Source organism: Columba livia, chromosome 5, assembly GCF_036013475.1.
Source record: "Columba livia isolate bColLiv1 breed racing homer chromosome 5, bColLiv1.pat.W.v2, whole genome shotgun sequence".
Taxonomy (NCBI): domain Eukaryota; kingdom Metazoa; phylum Chordata; class Aves; order Columbiformes; family Columbidae; genus Columba; species Columba livia.
Window position 1 is genome coordinate 61,453,284 of NC_088606.1, and position 18,488 is coordinate 61,471,771.

Below are 18,488 nucleotides of genomic sequence, written 5' to 3' on the forward strand. Positions count from 1 at the left end.
CTTCTCAGTGAGGGTGACAGACACTGGAACAGGCTGCCCAGGGGGGTTGTGGAGTCTCCTTCTCTGGAGACATTCAAACCTGCCTGGACACCTTCCTGTGTAACCTCATCTGGGTGTTCCTGCTCCGGCGGGGGGATTGGACTGGATGAGCTTTTGAGGTCCCTTCCAATCCCTGACATTCTGTGATTCTGTGGTTCTGTGAATATGCAGCTACAAATTCTCTAGATAAGCTAACATTTAAAAAAATCCACTGGACCTAATCCTACCATTTTGCTCCTGGTCTAAATCGTCACTGGTTTCTCTGGAAGATTTTTTAGATTAAGCTCTACAGCACCAGAAAATCCATGTGCAAAAAAAATACAGAAAACACAAAAGCTATCTTTGTTTTGATATGAACAGAAGGTCTGCAAATTAGTTCCACGTACCTAATAACTTCCAAAATTGTTAAAGGCGAGTTTAAATAAAGCAGCCAAGTTTTCAGCAGATGCTTCGGGATGCTCGATGCTCAACACTCCCGAAAATCTGTCTGTCTGTTCAGATGCTGAAATACAGATGTAGGCACCCATTATACCAATGAACCATTTTTGGAAAAAAAATGAGCCTAACAATTGCTTATATTAGACTAGAAACTGAAAAAAATGGTGATGGATTGTTTTTTTCCGAGTTGCCTTTTTTTCTTAAGATGAAGATGATTCACTTTCATTCTTCTTTTTACACAAGTACATTTATTATTGAGTAAGCACCAACATGTGCTCAATGTGATTAAAAAAAGAAAGGTAGGCCTTGCACTCAGGTAGCTCACAAGAGAAAAGAAAAACCCCAAGAAATGCCATGGAGGATAGTACTTGTTTCTACCACCTCTTAAAGACATAAAAGCATCTTCTTGCCTGTTTCTGTTGTGCTCTGTAGTTAAGGATGACATTTCTCCATCACAGGCAAAAAAAAACCCACTTTATTAAATTTCTAATACATGATACTAGAGAAATACTGGTTTGACATCTGTGTGTGTGTGCGTCTGTGTGTGTAATGCTTGTAATATACACACATTTTTAAAGGGATGTGTTATAAACTTGTGGTTTCAGAAAAACTTGATTAATAGCTCACTTTCCAATATTGGCATAGTAAAGGATTTTTGTAAGTTAGACTTCTGCACTTTTCCAAAAGCTGTATTTGGAACAACATCACTGTTTTATATTAAATTTAAAGCTGAAACCAGTGGTGTACTACCATGTGTATCACATCCCATGTATCTGAACACCCATTTTCAGATGCTTGTATCTACTGTTACAGAAAATCGAATTCAGCTTCATCCTTGAAATCGTTTTTGAGATTTCTTTACAAACATAGAACAAGATTTAATCTATCATAATATTCATGTTCCAAATACTTATATTTTGAAAACGTCAACACAACAGAAAGTATATAAAGAATTCATATTTGACATATTCAAGACACAACGTTTTAAATTTCATTACCACTTTCTCAACTGTATGTCACAATTCTGTATAGATCAGGTTCTCGTGCTGAATTGGGAACGTCTTCCCTGGGATGAGTCTATTGTTTCCCTGCTGCGTTCGGCGGTTTCAGTTTGTAGCCTGCTCAAAAATAGGAAGTTCTGCTTAAAATCTTCCAACAAACAAACAAAAAATCCCTTGCACCGTAGTCTCTGTGCAAAAGAGTCCCCCGAGCATGAGGAAGGATCATGTTCGTCTTGCAAAGATTTTCCATCCAAGCCAACGAGGGGGCTCTGAAGATGCCGAAGAAGCTGGTAGCACGTTGCAACAACCCGTCAGAAGAGGCTGCACCCATCCTGCGATGAGCTGGGCTGCACCCCTTGGTTAAATATTTGTCTTGAAATCAAGAGAAGAGAGAACAGGAGGACGTTTAGTACACAAGTGCTTGACCATCACAGAACAGTTAAGGGGAAAATTCACACAAAATCACCATGTAAACACTTCTCCTGCTTTCCAAGTCAAAATTACTTTTGGTGCAACAAGTGGAACCTACACCGTAACTCCTATATATCTACATACTACCAGGTAGCACATACATAGCATTGGTTCACTTATCAGCTTACTGATAAGCCAAGTCACTGTCACGTGTTGTTGAAACTGATACAACATTTTGGAAGCAAAGCAGAGAAAATTTTGCTCTGTGTTTTTGCCTTAGGTGAACAACACTGTACATCTGTATAGTCTAACACTTATTTTACAAAGCATGTTTAGTGACTCAGAAAAAAAATTAATCCAGATTTGCAGAATTCCCTTTATTATTCAAAATATTTGTCAGCTTTAATATTAACCTACCAAAGTTTTTGAAACTGAAGTCTTATAAATTCATAGGACACACATATACACATATACATACATGGAATACCCGCGCTACTCACTAACAATTTTCAGTTAATATATTAACCAGAAATCGACTGTGACCTTCATGATATATTCTCCCCTGTATGTTAAGTCAATGACCTATTTAAGTATGTTGGCAGCAATTTATATGTCTTGTGACTTCATATTTCACAAAGAAATACTGTGGTTTTTGTTATTTACATTAAAAAGACGTACTATGTAAAACTTCAACTTTGTTAAAAATCACTTTATCCTAAGTATTTAAATTATTCCATGCTTTCAAAAGGCACAATTAAGCATCTAATGAGAACCTCCTTTCAATGTTACACATAATACAAAAAGAGAAAAATGTTTGAGACATCAATGCCAATATTTTAAATATATTGGCATAGGAAAGTAGGTGTCTTTTGGCCTTATTAAACTGACAGTTCTGTTCTGAAACTTTATTTTGAAAAGACTTAAAAAGGATTTGTGTCTTTAGAAAGAAAAAATACAACAGGCATACCTAAAAAATACAGAAGAGAAAACCTGATTGTTACTACTAATGAAATAGCTGATGACAAAATAGTAGTCTTTTTGATTTTGATCACAAAAAATAAACTGGTAGTGACAGGATATGATGGATAGATTTGACATCCTGGCAAATCACTGTCATTGATTCAATTATTCTAATTCAGAATAAAAGCTGTATACAGTATGTGTTTATGCTACAGTGGAGTTTTTTAAGTGATTGACATTCATCATATTAGTTAGACAGTTTTAAAAGCTGTGTCTTTGTTTTACACAGCGTTGTCAAGAAAAAAATAAAGTAGAACCTGGATTGCAGGAAAAAAAGAAAGGAAACCACTTAACCAACTCCTGGTTCCAAACCCATCAAAATAAGTAACCATTATTGCATCCTATTAACATGTTCTTTGAAGACTCAGTTTCACTCCAGCCATGTAATCCACTATTAGAGAGAGTAAATTTTGCAACTGTAATGCAATCTTACAGCTGGGTGGCTGGAAGTTCCGCGGAGAAGAAGATATTACCTCTCCAAATGGAAGGCAGCCTCAGAAGAAAAACACACAAACCACTTGAATTTACAGGTCAGCTTTGCTTTACCTGCCTTTTGTTTGATGAGATATACACACAGATACATAGAAATAGGCACAAATAGGATATCTGAGGGTACAGAAGCCTGAATTACTTGTATATTCTGCCCTGCTTTAGACCAGCATGCTGTGATACCCTTCCCCGAGCTCAGATGTGCTCTTCTGGTTTCTAGCATTAATGTAGCTGTCAGTTTGAATTTCAATCTTGAATTATGTCTGTTGACATAATTTCATAGTGCTGACTTCAATTGTTTAGGATTACTGTTTTCAACTACACAAGGAAATCAGTTCTTTTCTCGCTGGTTAGTAAATTCCATTCGAGTGCATTTAAATGCATGTGGTAAGCCATAAGGCAAAGTAATTATCTATAATAGATTCTGATTAAAAAAACAACCATTCTTAATTACTGGCATCTTAGAATAAAGACTCATATGTTTTACATTTATTATTACATATTTAATGAACTAATGTAAATATTTCCTGAAATTTAAGAACGGTATTTCAATTTTTAAAATTAATGTTTTTAAAAACATAACTGTGTAGTTTGCTTTCAAAATAACACGTGACAACAAATTGCTTAGCTTCATTCTTTATTGCAATAAACCATCCAACTTAACTTATTACTCATACAAAATATGAAATGTAAGTATATAAAAATTCCATCGGTAAAAATATCCCTTTATTTTTTTTGTAAAACAAAATTAGAAATGAAAGGACAAGAGTAATTTTCTTATTTCAAGGAACAAAACACTGTGTGTTTCCAGTTGAGCAGAACAATGGCAGGACCCAACCAAACAGAAGCTTTAACAAAAAGCAAAATCCAAACAAGCCCAAAATTAGTACAAAGAAACCAGAACAAAGGAAAAAAAAAAACCAAAAAAGAAGGCACCATACGATAACATGTATTTTTCAAGACTGCTGGGTCAAATCATTAAGAAAAATATTTATATAAGTCATTAACACTCATAATTAGGGTGTCATATAAATCTGAGTGAAACTGCTAAGTAGAAATCACTAGAAGTCCAGGTGCTTCTTGCCGATGGCCATGGCGCCGCATCCTGAGCTCAGCAGTTTGGCGGCTTCTGCCAGATCCTGTTTGCTCGTGCGGCTCACTGTGTCTGACAAGTCTGGAGGCAAATGCAGGCGCTGTGGCAGGAAATTTTCGGGAGGGAGACGGGGAGAGAGAGAAGAAAGAGAGAGAGGAAAAAACCAGAAAGAATAAATGCAGTAGAATTTCTTTTCCATAGCATATTTCAAAACGCGGTATTTTTCTGGACTGATCGATGTTTACTCATGCAAATAAAACACTTCCCAGTCACTCGTTTAGGCTGACCTGGAAATGGTTTTGTACGTTTTCACTGTATTAGATTTACAAACTGGAATAGAGTTTTTTTCCTCATTAAAGTTTACTAAACAAAATGCAAATTTTCTCAAGGTATTTCAATATACCTATGGGCATCTTCCCTTCAAAAAACAAGTATTTTGCCTCACTAGTAACCCCCATATCAAATAGTTTGATTTCTATAGCATTACCATGTAACTCTAATTTTATTTCAAGCATAGATAATTTGTGGCAGAGCCTGAAAATGAATGATGGAATGGTCAAAAGGTGGAGAGGGCTAACCCTAGTTACAGCATTATTCTACTAGAGTGTTTCTTCTTCATATTCTACTTTCATTTTTTAATAAAAACAAAAGTGCTAGTAGTTTCACTTGTACAAGGCAATCGCACATGCTAATCAAACCTTGCCATCCCTTGTGAGTTGTAGGGACATTACATCCATTTTACAGATGAGGAGACTGAGACACAGGTTACATGTTTGTCCACAAGCACACAGTCCTTGTGTAATAAACCTTATTTTCCAGCAATGACAAAAATATTTCAACTCTCCCTCCGAGGGTTCTTTTACACCGGAGATACATAAAAGACATGCCATTACCATTTAGCTTTTGTAAGGTAAGGTGAAAATAAATGTAAAACCGAGGCTTTACTTGGTTAATTGCCTCGTTTTTGGACACAGTGAGGTACCGAAAGCCAGTCAGATGAGACAGTTGAGCATCTTATACACAGTGCAATAATTTATGAAACTGGTATCATGGAAGAAACATATTTCTTGAGAGATTTAGTAGGCAAAGGCTAAACTGCATGGCTTTTCTTTAAAATGCACACGCTTCTAAATGGAACAGGATAACAGCAATGACTGCAAAATTATCTTAGGAGGCTGTGTGGACCATTCTTATTCTCTGATTTTGCTATGTTTTCGCTTTTACCACAACACATAACTACAGATGCCTCTTCTTCAACACCTTTGCAACTTCTTGTAGGATAAGAATTCAATAGAAAAGCATAGGGAATATCTGTTATTTACAGCAGACTGACTGTTCAGTTCATTGCTGGCTTTGAGACTGTGCAGTTAGACATAACTTGGGAGGTGCTCCAAAGGGCTCTCCTGGTTCTGGGCAGTGTGGGGAGAAGAACGTGCGCTGGGTTGTCTTCTCCAAGGGAAGAAAATGCATAAAGTAATACATGCGGAGCAGGAAAGCCCAAGCTCAGGGTGAGGTGACATACCTCAGCCTTGAAATAGAAGAAATGTGTGTATTTCTTTGTAGCACATTGCCTATGAAGCACGTGGGAAATCTCACAATTTATGTAGCAAGAAACACACCCTGTATATACCATTTAGTAACTATGCGACTTCTACATTTCACTGTATTGAAATCAGTGCTGTGCTGTGGTATCCTTCATCTACAGTTCTTCCTGTATTCCTAAGAAGCTCAAGCACAGCTGTGGATGTGAACTGTGGTCCATGATGCCTCATTTCTACATCATAGAATAATTTTGGTTGAAAAAGACCTTTCAGATTGAGTCCCACCATTAACCCAACACTGTCAAGTCCACCACTAAACCATGTCCCTAAGAACCTCATCTACGTGTCTTTTAAATCCCTCCAGGGATGGTGACTCTACCACTTCCCTGGGCAGCCTGTTCCAATACCTGACAACCCCTTCTGTGAATAAATGTTTTCTAATACCCAATCTAAACCTCCCCTGGTGCGACGTGAGGCCATTTTCTCTTGTCCTATCACTTGCTACTTGGGAGAAGAGACCAACACTCTCCATGCTCCAACCTCCTTTCAGGCAGTTGTAGACAGCAATAAAGTCTCCCCTCAGCCTCCTTTTCTCCAGGCTGAACAGCCCCAGTTCCCTCAGCCACTCCTCATCACACTTGTGCTCCAGCCCCTCACCATCTTCTTTGCCCTTCTCTGAACTTGCTCCAACACAATACAAACCTGAGCATGTGCCTATTTTGTTTGTCTGCTGAGAAAAATGTTTGCTAGGCAAGAGCCAATGTACAACTTGGATTGTTGAGGTGGGTTGTAACCACTGGACAGCGAAAGACGAGGAAAAGCCGGGAAGTGCAGGGGAACACTCGGCAGATCTTTCAGTTACATTTTCTTTCCAAAAAAGTGCTGGCAGGCTACAGGATATCTGATATGTGAGAGGTGGAGACACAAGTGAAACAATGCAGTTTTCTCCCACTCGCTGTTAGCATGTCTCTGCCCACACCAGGAAGCGGGAGAGGCGGCTTCCTCCAGGGGAAATGTGATACCATTGTCTTCCTCCCGCAATTACGGACCCTCTTGCCAAGTCTGCCAAATGAATTCAAAGCAAACGGAACTGAGACTCAGCAAACTCATCTTACACAGGGACTAACCCATACCACAGATAGGGAGCAACTTAAACCCTGCCACATGGGCCTGGACTCAAGGTGGTGGTCAAAAGAAAAAACAGTCTTTGATATTTACACAGCTTCTTAGTCAATGCTGTGGTTTTTTTTGCTAATATGTATCATAATCAGAAAACAGATGGAATAATATTTATACATTTGCAAAGACTCAGATAGGAAAAGTAAAAATTAAAGATCCTCAGATTGGATGGTGGGACTGAATGAGGCTTTTACAGATGTATTTGTTATGAAGCAGTGTTTCATTATACATGCACATATTCTTCTTCCCTCCTCTTATTCAGTGAAGAGGCTGCACACTGCTCAGTTAGTCTGGATATTCAGTATTTTGTTTTATTGTCACTGTTTACTTTGAACTTTTCTGATGTATTTATTGTACATGATTCAAACCTTGTTCTGAAGACAGAATGGCTTTTCAATAGCATGTGTCAGTATGCAGCACCTGAATGCCTCACAAATACCAACTGCATTGTTTTCCTAATTTTCTCGTGAGATAAGGTGGCAAAGTTACCTCATTTTTAGAGACAGGGAATTAAGCCACATAAAACACATGGCAATAAGTATCCACTAATTGCAGAAACACAATCTGAGGCATTTAGGACTTGCTTTTCCAGAATGTCTACCATTGTACAGCATTTCACATAGTCAAATGCTAACCTAATTTACAGCTGCGCGTGCTTGGTATTTCTTCAAGGACCTCAAGTCAAGCACTTGAAAAGTGAGAGACACAAAATAAGAGCAGAGAAATAAAAATGCTGGGTTGAAGTAACATGATCACACAGGAGCTCAGCGGTACAGGCAGGGACGCATCACACCTTCCGGGATATCCTTCAATCGTCTTAATTATGAGACCATCCCTCCTGCAATCCTCCTCTTCTCTACAATCCCCATTTTCAAAGATTACAACAAATTGCTGGTTCTCCAAGAAGCATACTTCACTGAGTATGCCACATTCATCCTCGGATCAGATGTATTCTGAACGATAAACAACACTAGGGTTCTCTGAAAACAACTGAATATTATCCTGCCATTAAGATCTGAATCACAGCACACGCACACACATGTGCTACCTCTGAATAAAGCCTGAATCGGCATCTCAGAATATCATTCCTTACATTTTCTGTGCGCAGCTTAAAGATATAAACAGAGCTGCAAATATCAATCCTATTAAATACTTTAACACCATTAAAAAATTCTACACTTTAAATCACAAACAAACTGGAAATTCATCACACAGCATAATACAGACATCCACAGGTTAAACAGCAGGCTTTTATTTTTGGCACCAGTAGGGACATTGCAGTTACTTGAACCAAGGCAGCAAGTGATGGCATAAATAGGCTGTGATCCTTTTTGACCACCAGCATTACAGAATGATCAGACATTTTCACAGATATTTGCTGACCACAGAGGAACAGTCACATTTAAAGACCCAGTTTAGGACAAAATGTTTTCTGGTGGACAGACTTCTTTGCTATTTCTGAGGCTGTGACCCTTTCAATCTCTCTCTTATCAGCCTGATAAGGATCATGCTGATTTTGCTCACATTGCCAATCCCAGTCCTCCTTGCCCAGGTCTCCCACCCTGCAACTGGTCTTCATGACAAAATCACAGCTTCTCACAGAATCACAGAATGTCAGGGATTGGAAGGGACCTCAAAAGCTCATCCAGTCCAATCCCCCCGCCGGAGCAGGAACACCCAGATGAGGTTACACAGGAAGGTGTCCAGGCGGGTTGGAATGTCTGCAGAGAATGAGCCTTCACAACTCCCCTGGGCAGCCTGGTCCAGTGTCTGTCACCCTCACTGAGAAGTTTCTTCTCAAATTTAAGTGGAACCTCTTGTGTTCCAGTTTGAACCCATTACCCCTTGTCCTACCGTTGGTTGTCACTGAGAAGAGCCTGGCTCCATCCTCCTGACACTCACCCTTTATATATCTGTAAACATTAATAAACACATTAATAAACAGCTCCCCCAGCCTTTCCTCATAAGGGAGATGCTCCACTCCCTTCAGCATCTTTGTTGCCCTGCACTGGACTCTCTCCAGCAGTTCCCTGTCCTTCTGGAACTGAGGGACCCAGAACTGGACACAATATTCCAGATGTGGTCTCACCACGGCAGAGTAGAGGGGAAGGAGAACCTCCAGTTATCTGCACTCCCCAGCCAGTCTTAGCTTTCTGTTTCCAAGCTCTTCATTCCTTCTCCTGCCAGTCCTGAGTTTCTCTTGCCCATTTATGCCCATATTCCAACACCTGCTCCCGTTCCTAATGCCGAGGTCCAAATACAGCACCCTTCCCTCACCTCGGCCCCTTGTCTTCCTCATCCCCTGTTCTGTCCTCCTCCTTTTCCCACCTGTTGCCCTACACCTGCCCTTCTTTCTCCTGCTGGCACAGTTTTCCATCCCCCCTGCCCATCTCCTTTGCACTGCTCGCTGCCCGCTCCGAAAAAGCAGGAATGTTCATGGAAAAGGGTCAAGCTGAATATGCAGCACTGAGCCCGCTTGAGCCAAACATGGACAGATTTTCACAGGACAGCAAAAACACATCCCTGGCATAAATGCTACATATGAAATAGCACATTTTCATTTTTCTTTCAAATAATCAAAACTTTTCACTAAAATATTCCAGAACTTCCTGTAGCCTACAGCAAGTTGGCAGGGCAAAAGTATTATAAGACAAAATGGTCAAAGTCTGGCAAAGGTAAATATGCAAGTGAAAATAGGATCCTATAATCACCATCCTTGTGATAATTTCTTAAAGCCTGTGTCAAAGAAAAGTTTGACAGTGAGAAAACTAGGGAACGCTGGAGTAAACATCCTTTGTGCAAAGTTAATTGTGTGTCTGCGTTATTGTAGTGTGTTTAATTACACGATCACACACCATTTTCACCCAGGCAGGCTGTCAGAAAGGTTTAAACTTAGGATCTTCAGAATCAGACTCTAAGGTTGATTAAGAAATCCCTGGCTATGGAAGAGGGTGATTAGTTACTGTAAGGGACACGATGCGAGTGCTGGTGCTTCCCACCTGCTCTGTCTCAGGCAGGTCCCCAAGGCTTTGCGGTGATCGGAACAATTACACGGAACCCAGCTAAGCACACACCTTTAGGGCACGAATTACAAAAGGAAAACAGCTCAGACAAAACTTATTACATACTTTGCCTCTGCTCCTCCCTCTGCCTGAAGAAAACTTCTAATTACTTCATTTGTTCTCAATGGGGGAAAAAAAAATAAAGTAGAAGTGGGAGATAATATGTCAAAGGACAAGCCAGAAAGGACACTGAACAAGCATTTAGTCCAACCCCAGCATTGAGGACCAAATACAGCACCGATGGTTTTCTGATACTGGTCTGCCTTGTAAGAGTGAGGTGTAAAGATCCAATTCACGACTATTCCAGGAACTTCCAGTAGGCTGGTATGTTTGGTTGGGGTGCAATTCATTTGTTTTTAATCCACCAAAATAACAAAATCCTCATTACACAAAAACACTAACAAGTGCTTTTGCTCATTGTATGAAGTGGATTGTTTTACAGATTTATTATAAAACACAGACTTTCCAATGTAAGACTTTTTTTCTCTTCAGTATTAGTAGGATTGAGCAGCAATTTTCCTAGCAACCTCTCTTGATGTTGATTACACCTGAGTTACAAAATGCATAGAAACAGTATGCAGGCTTTAGCTGACTATAAAAGGGGTTGAAAATAAAGTAAAAATCATGTAACTGAACCTCAGTAACCAATGACTGGTTAAAAAAAAGAGCTACCTACTAGAGATAATGTTAAAGAACCGATTAGTATACAACTATACACATACACTACATGTATTCTTCTGAAGAATCAATTGGCATCGCATTGTGGAGGCAACTTGTGAAATCCAGTGTTACACCTACACAGTATAAACAACAATCAGTTCATAAAATTCATTTTCAGATTTGAGGAAATCTGTGTCTGTACAGATTGTTTTTATACTCGCTAAAATACTCAGAAAAAATGAGGTAGAGGACATTCGAGAAACAGCAACATTTCATAAAATTAATTAATGGCTCCTAAAATCACATGCTCTGTAAAATACTTTAAGCAATAAAAAAGTATAAAAATGTTTAGCAACAATATGATAAGCAGATACACATACACTGGCAAAAATCTAAGCTCAAAGTAATTGTTCATATTACTCCAAAATCATTATATTTTTATGAAGCAAATAAATAATAACATGACTGATGCAAAATCATTGAATCCCCCCAAAAGAGAAGTGGGAGTTCAGGTGGAAATTTGCTCTTAATTTGATATATATTAAAATAATGTCGCAGAAAATAACCTTGTGACTCTGCTAACAGTTATACAAAGCTTTAACAACTGAATCCACACTTCCAAAAATTAAACTTACAAAAAAAAAAATCTTTACAATTCCATGTATTTGGATCTTTGGCCAAAAAAAAATGCTTATTAGTCTATGATGGCTGCAGCCCTGCCTTGGGGCAGGGAGATGGGTTAATGACCTCTCCAGATCCCTTCTAGTTCCATTTGCCACAACTCCATGAAGACTGAAGTCACCAAAGCTGAAGGGATTTTGTTTAGGGGGAAGAGGGGGGCAAGGAGAAGAATTTTAGGAATGCTGGGAAAATGAAAGATTCAGACTCCTGGTTGGGGAGCTTTATATTCTATTTATTTCTCTTTGAAGCAGAACTCTCGCCACCCCATAAAGCCCACACAAGAGAGAGCAGGAACAGTCTGTGGTACAGAGGCCAAGTCCCTGTTACTATTTCATTTTCTGCTTCTGATGCCCATTATATTTTCCCTTTTACATCTTTTTGTTATTATCTAATTTATAATAACTAGTAATCAATTTCTAAGAAAAGACTTTGTCATTTTTGTAGGTATCATGAAAAAGGTGGATTTTCAGGAGAAACATGCAGGATGTTAGTAATGCGGCTTCATAAAACCCCATCTTAGAGCGAAGAACCCCATTTCTTGCTTGAAAATTATTGAACTGTCAAGTGACTGTCACCGTTACCTGACTGGAAATAGATCTCTTGATAATGAATCAGATCTCACAGGCAGGCTGGGGAAAAGGACACGGAGGCCACGAAAACAAGCAACTTACATCTTAAGAAAAGTGGGAGCCAGTGAAGAGGTTCCAAATTACTCCACAGCCACTAAGATGTCTCTTTACTTTTGCGATGAAGAAGACTGTCCCACATGGGAGGCTTTAGCTCATGGCCAGCTGTGGCACAGTGCAGCTGTGCACCCCGAAACTGGGCTGCTGGGTGACAAACAGCTGTGCAAGAAGGAGCTGGCAAAGCCCTAATGGGTGCTCCTGGTTTGCTGGGGAGTTGCCCTCTGCTCAGGCCTGGCCATGGAGCTTGCTGACCCAGGTATGGTCCTCACCTACTGCCCTGACTGCTTGGCTTGAGAGCGGACATGCCTCACAACCACAGATCTGTCTGGTGGTCACCAGGAGTGGTGGTTGACCCTGATTATGTTCACTAAACCTGCTCTGCTCTTCTTATCGGGGCAGTGGAGACTTAAGGATTTAGTGGCATCTGAGCCCACCAGGGACATTGGATGATACCTTCAACGCAATGGCAACACGTGGAACTGAATCTCTCTCTCTTCAAGGCCATTGCAATGTGTTTGTTGATGGGATGAAAGAAGTCTTGGATGAACAGGTTTGCTTGACATCTCCAGAGGTTGCATCTTGCATTTCTAACCGACGCAGCTGCCAAATGGTTACAAACTTCTTAACAGATGTGCACTTCAGGAGTGTCTTAGCCTTGCCAAGCAATGACTTCACAGTTTTCTTAACAGGTCATCATCAAGCACAGTAACTAACTGGTCTGCTTGGCCAATTTACTACCTTTGGGCTTAATATAAACACAAAGGTGTGCAGGTATGAAACCAAATTTCTTCTAGAGAGAAGAATTTATTCAAATACTTGACATGTAGGTGACTGTAAGTCTTGGCCTTTTCTCTTGCCCAGTTTGCCAATTGGGAGACACCAGATATGTGTATTATGATGAAATGAATTATATTTTATACCATGTGTAGTCTACTGGAGTGGCATATCACTTATATTGACACAACTTTGGAACAACTTACAAATCTGACAATACCACTATGAAAAGATATAAAATTCTTATTAACGCCACAAAACCTAAAAATGCTCCTGAGTTAATGTAAGTTCACTTCTCAATGGCAAAATCCCTTTACCACTGAAGACATTACAAGCTCTCACAGCAAGCACTAGAAAAGTAATTTCAACCAGCCTAAAGCTGTGTCAGGCAGAAATCATTTAACAGTTGTGAAATTTGGTTACGAACAGTGTCTCAGGAGAATGGTGCCAAACTATCTTCTCGTAACGGCATTTAGGTTTTAGGCAAACTATTTTAAAACTAATTTACTAAGAATCTCTTACATTCCTGTTCACATTACAGTTTTATTGGTATTTTAACAAATTCAGGAGACAAACCAGTTGGTAACCATTTTTCTGTATAATGGACATGAACGCAGTTTCTTGTTGTTCTGCTATATCCATAGATGCTACATTACCATTTTTACATCACAGCAATGGATACATTTTCTAAACTGATTATCAAGACAAAAGACTTGACTTTTAAAAATAACATTCTAAAATTTCCTACTTTTCAGATAACTGTGATTGACTTATAATCACCCAAAACTATATAAATACATGTTAAAATAAGGACATCTACTACATGCATTTCCTATTTCTGTTTTTAAAGTTGAAGCATAATCTGAGCCGTCAAAATTAATTATTGTTAACATCAGGAGGCTTCCACAAAGAATAGCTGTTAAATATACTTCTACCTACATATCCCTGTCTGTCTGCTAAAGGACACACTGCTAGAATGAAAACATTTTTAATATATAGCTAATATTACTTAAAATACTTGAACACAATTCTAAACCTCTTATTTTCCATCACTTACAAAACGTAAACCAAAACTAGGATAATTCTCACCTTCACCTCATTTGCAGGACAGTGATGTTTTGTTGTGAGTTTCCAACACCACAAAGAGATTATTTAAACAGTGACTTTAAAGACACCTGGCAAAATTAACAACCATTAATAAACCCACTTCCTCTTGTGACAGCATTTGTAAAAGCCATTTTACATTTCAGAACACTGAATCTTCATATGTGTCTCTTTAGTGCAGCTTTCCAGGGTATCTGCTTTACAGAAGTGATATGATAATATCCAAGAGATTTCAGTTCAAACCGCCCTGATTCGCTTGGATGTGCCACACGGTGCTGTTTCAGTTCTCTGACCATAAAACTATGCAAAGTACTTAAAATCTGAATTCGCGAGTCTGAATTTAACACTGAGTTTATTTAAACACTGGCTGTTGCAAACCAAAAATCTTTCAGAGATTGTTTGTACCCATAGAATTCTATTCCATAGATGTTTGTGTAAAATGAATCCCTGGGGGATTTCAGATGGCTGAAAAGTTCCAGTAACATTTGAGTAGAGACAGGTGTGTTTTTGTGGGTGCAGCATTAGTCACTGCTTTTCAGTGACAGGAAAGGAAAAAACAGACAATTGTCTGAACAAACTATTTCATTCCGAAGAAAGACTTCAAGATGTGTTAAAGACAATTTGCTACATGTGAAGGGACACAAGGGAAAGATAAAAATATCAGGGAGATTTACCTTCTCTGACACTTGAGAATGCCAAATGTTTGGTACTACAGAGTGCTCTAAATCACAAGTACGAGACCCACTTCATATTATAACTGTAGTCTCTGCATAATGAAGAAGTTACCCATGTTATAAAGGGAGCTGGATTAATCAGTGGTGGTTGTTGACTTTCCAGGGACTACAGCTGTTCAACTGCTTGTCTGATCCAAAATTCAGAGAAATACATGGTAATGTTGAAACTAGAGCTGTACTAAACATTTACATCACATTCTATTGTAATACTTACTGATCCAGCTCTTATCAAGCACATATGGAAAGACTGTCTCTGTCCGGGAGAGTTTACAATCTGGATATACAAAGTGGGTAAAAAGGAAGAAGTGAAAGATAAAATATCCAGGAAGAATGAAAAATGACATGATATATAAATACTGTATCAATGTGAAGCTTTTTTTCCCTTCTTACTAAAAGATATGTTCTATGAGAAAGGCATAGAAAGGCAAGCGGAAGAGAACAGGGAAGAAATCAAGTGACAAAGGGCTGAAGAGAAGATGGAGTGAAGAAAGGGCAAGATGGAGGGCAGGGTGAGATACGTTATCTAGGCACACTATAGTTGAGATTGGAATATGTTGTCTAAAAGCGGAAGGGAAATACTGTTCTAAATTCAAACAGTAGTTCATGAGTCTGAAGGTATCATCTATATCCAAGGCAAGCAAGCCAACATTGCTCCTGTAGACCTGTTCTTTTTGCTGAATTTCTGCTCCTTGGGCTTACGTAAGAGGAGTGTGGGACCCGTGATGCAAGTCTGAGTAATTCTAGGGCTCTCAGGATAATCCGGATGGATGTTAATGTCACATTCTCTTCTCTGACGGATTCATTCAACCTAATTGCAGCTGTATACAAGTCAGCCGTTCAGTCTAACCTATATTATATACTTAGGATGAGATGAATCATCCTTGCAAGTGCTTGCCCATCTCTGCTGATTATTCAGGAAACCTGGATGACTAGCTTAAACCCCATTCTTAACTTGGAGAGTAAAAGGTCAAGGAGAGGAATTCAGTCCTACAACTACACGAAGCTTCTCATTGAGTCAGTGCCTCCACGATTTCTCCTCTCTCTTTGAATGACATTGCAACAGGCCACAAAATACGGATTTTCTATCAAACCACAGATGGCTCACTGGAAACGCTCCAGAGTTGCTGGCGATGCCCGTGCTGCTCTGCAATGACTCGGGTCTCTCGACTGGGAAGCCTGAGAAGTGTTTGAGACACTGTGTGTACAAACAAAAGCTATGTGAGGAGGAGGGAGAAACAGCATTCAGAGGCAGAAGCATCTGTTCTAGGAGTTCCAACATACTGCAATGTTACTGTTGCCCTCTAAAATTTCAGCTAAGTTGGAAAACTAACCAAATATTTGAGTTCTCATCCAAAGCTATCTGTTCAAGTTCACTGTAATCTATCAAGCTTCTGTTTTGGTTTAAATATATTACATTTCATAAAACTCATTAGTACATCCATTTAAAAACCACCATTTTATCTCAAGTGTGCAACAACGCAAATAACTGAAAAAATATATTCTGCCTCTTGCAAAAAATGTCCAGATAGATTTCAACACTTCGCAGAAAGGTTCTGCTCCAGGACAGGTAACTTGCACTGACAAATCTCCTTTGCAAGTGCGTTTCAATGTCTGAGTTGCCAACTCAATAAAGAAAGAAAACAGAAATGCAAAGAGTCTTCGGGAACTGAACAGTTCTGCCAGCTATTGCTAAAACACACACTGCCTACAAGCTTCCCTGGATTTCAAGTACCTAGTCTCCATACATCCTATGAAATTTAAGTTTAATGAAATGCTTTCCTAAGAAGAAGAGGAGAAAACGGGAGCTGCTCTGAGACTCTGGCCCAGCCCAGCTGTGGGCTGCCCCAATGCCGCCTCAGCGTTTTGCGTAGATTTCGTATTAATTGACAATAGTGATCTCCTCCTACACATCAGTTTCAGAAGTTTACACAACACGTAACTCTACACGCGAACGCACACACTACTTATGGCTGCGTATGATTACTGACAAGGGTCTACCTGCAGGACCTCTCCCAGGTGCGTGGGATTGCTCCAGAAAGCACTGAGAGGTTTGCGCTGTATTGTTTTACATTCGTCCACACAATGCAAACCATCCATATGATACGTCCCCGAACGCTGCAGTTTCAAGAGACCAGTGCCACAGGTTTGGCAAGTTGCTGCTGACGAAGAAAGAGCATGTAGGGGGCAAAACGTAAATGCCAGCTGAGGGGGAGTATTGTTGGTTTATACTGGGAGCAGCCCTATGCTCAGGAGCCTATTTACCTTTTTAGGTCAGCTAGAATTAGAAGATTTCCATTGCTAGGCAGCCCAGCACATCTGTGAAGCATTTCTGGGTGTTCAGACCTGGAGCAGGCGCTGCCCAAAGGGAAGATTCATTTCCCTGTGTTACGGGGCCCATCAGTCCACCCCAACAGCACCGGGGCTTCAGCAACAGGGAAGAGCCTTCACTTGGAGCAGAAACATATTACATGACCACAACACGACAATTAGCACATTTGTAAAGCTTCAGGGATAGGAACGATTTAATAGCTTTTTGAAGCAGGCTAATTTTCTTGAGCTTTTTAATATATTTTTAATAATTTTTCTTTTCATGCATGGGCAAGTTCTTCTTTGCTACAGGTACTTTTTGAGTCTGCCTGGCAGGATTATTATGTGTAGAGAAACACAAATTATTCAATCACTTTAAAGCAGTGCTAGATAAATGAAAAAGTGCAACGTAAGTGCAGACTATTATTACTAATTTCTCTTTTAAAAGCTAGTATCATTTATATAAATGTTTTGCTGGTTTACAAAATTTTGCACATTCACAAACAGAGGTTGCTAAACAGACCACCAGTTTGTTCATGTTTGCAGCTTTTCACAAGCTAGTAACTTCAGCTCTGCAATGGTAAATGTCACTGTTGGATGCCCCATGCTAAGGCAAAAACCAAGCCAGAAGAGAAAAAATAGATAAAATTCTGCTATCATTGTCTTTTCACCCTAAAAACTGGCACTGATACTGGAAATACGTACAGTTCCTGTAACTCCCAGGCGAAGACGTAGTCATTGTATAATTCATATTTTAATATACCTTATTTTCAGTACTAATCCCCCATGACTCATGAGGGCTACAGTTTAAAACTCCAGCTAACAAAGCCTTTTGTAGCATTACTGCCAAATAATCTTAGACGTCAGAAATTAATGAAGTGTAATTTCACATCCATGCCATTGGATCACCCTGTTTTGGTAGGAAAACATACTGTGGTGTATTTTTACTCAGTGATTGATACTGCTTATACAAAAAAATATAAAAATCACATTGGTGATCAAGTCAGCATGTTGACTACCCTTTGGCAAACCAAAGCTTTAAAGGAAGTTTAAGCGCAGAATAAGGAGTTGCTGGGGAAAGGTTAGAAGACAGGTCATGCTAATTCCTTTTAAATGACTCTATCTAAGACAGTACGACCCAGTGCAAACTGAAACAAACATAGAGAGTATGAATGACAGAAACTGGTATCACACGAAACGCAAGACTTCTGTGAGTAATTGAGATTAAAACAAACATTAATGTTTATCTGGAAGTGGCGGGGAGGGCTG

General features: G+C 39.4%; 1 protein-coding gene across 3 annotated transcripts in view; it reads right to left on the minus strand.

Annotated features, from left to right (window-relative positions):
- Positions 1 to 638: 638 nt before the first annotated feature.
- ELP4 (elongator acetyltransferase complex subunit 4) overlaps positions 639 to 18,488 on the minus strand; it is a 147,689-nt gene continuing 129,839 nt past the window's right edge. For 2 of the 3 annotated variants that reach the window (XM_005499390.3, XM_065065433.1), the window contains one exon: positions 4,023 to 4,591. In XM_005499390.3, coding sequence (XP_005499447.2) covers positions 4,460 to 4,591 — 132 coding nt within the window. In that variant the 3' untranslated portion in view covers positions 4,023 to 4,459. Of the gene's footprint in view, positions 1,851 to 4,022; positions 4,592 to 18,488 lie in introns of those variants that run through there. The other variant, XM_021279806.2, reaches the window with a different exon arrangement.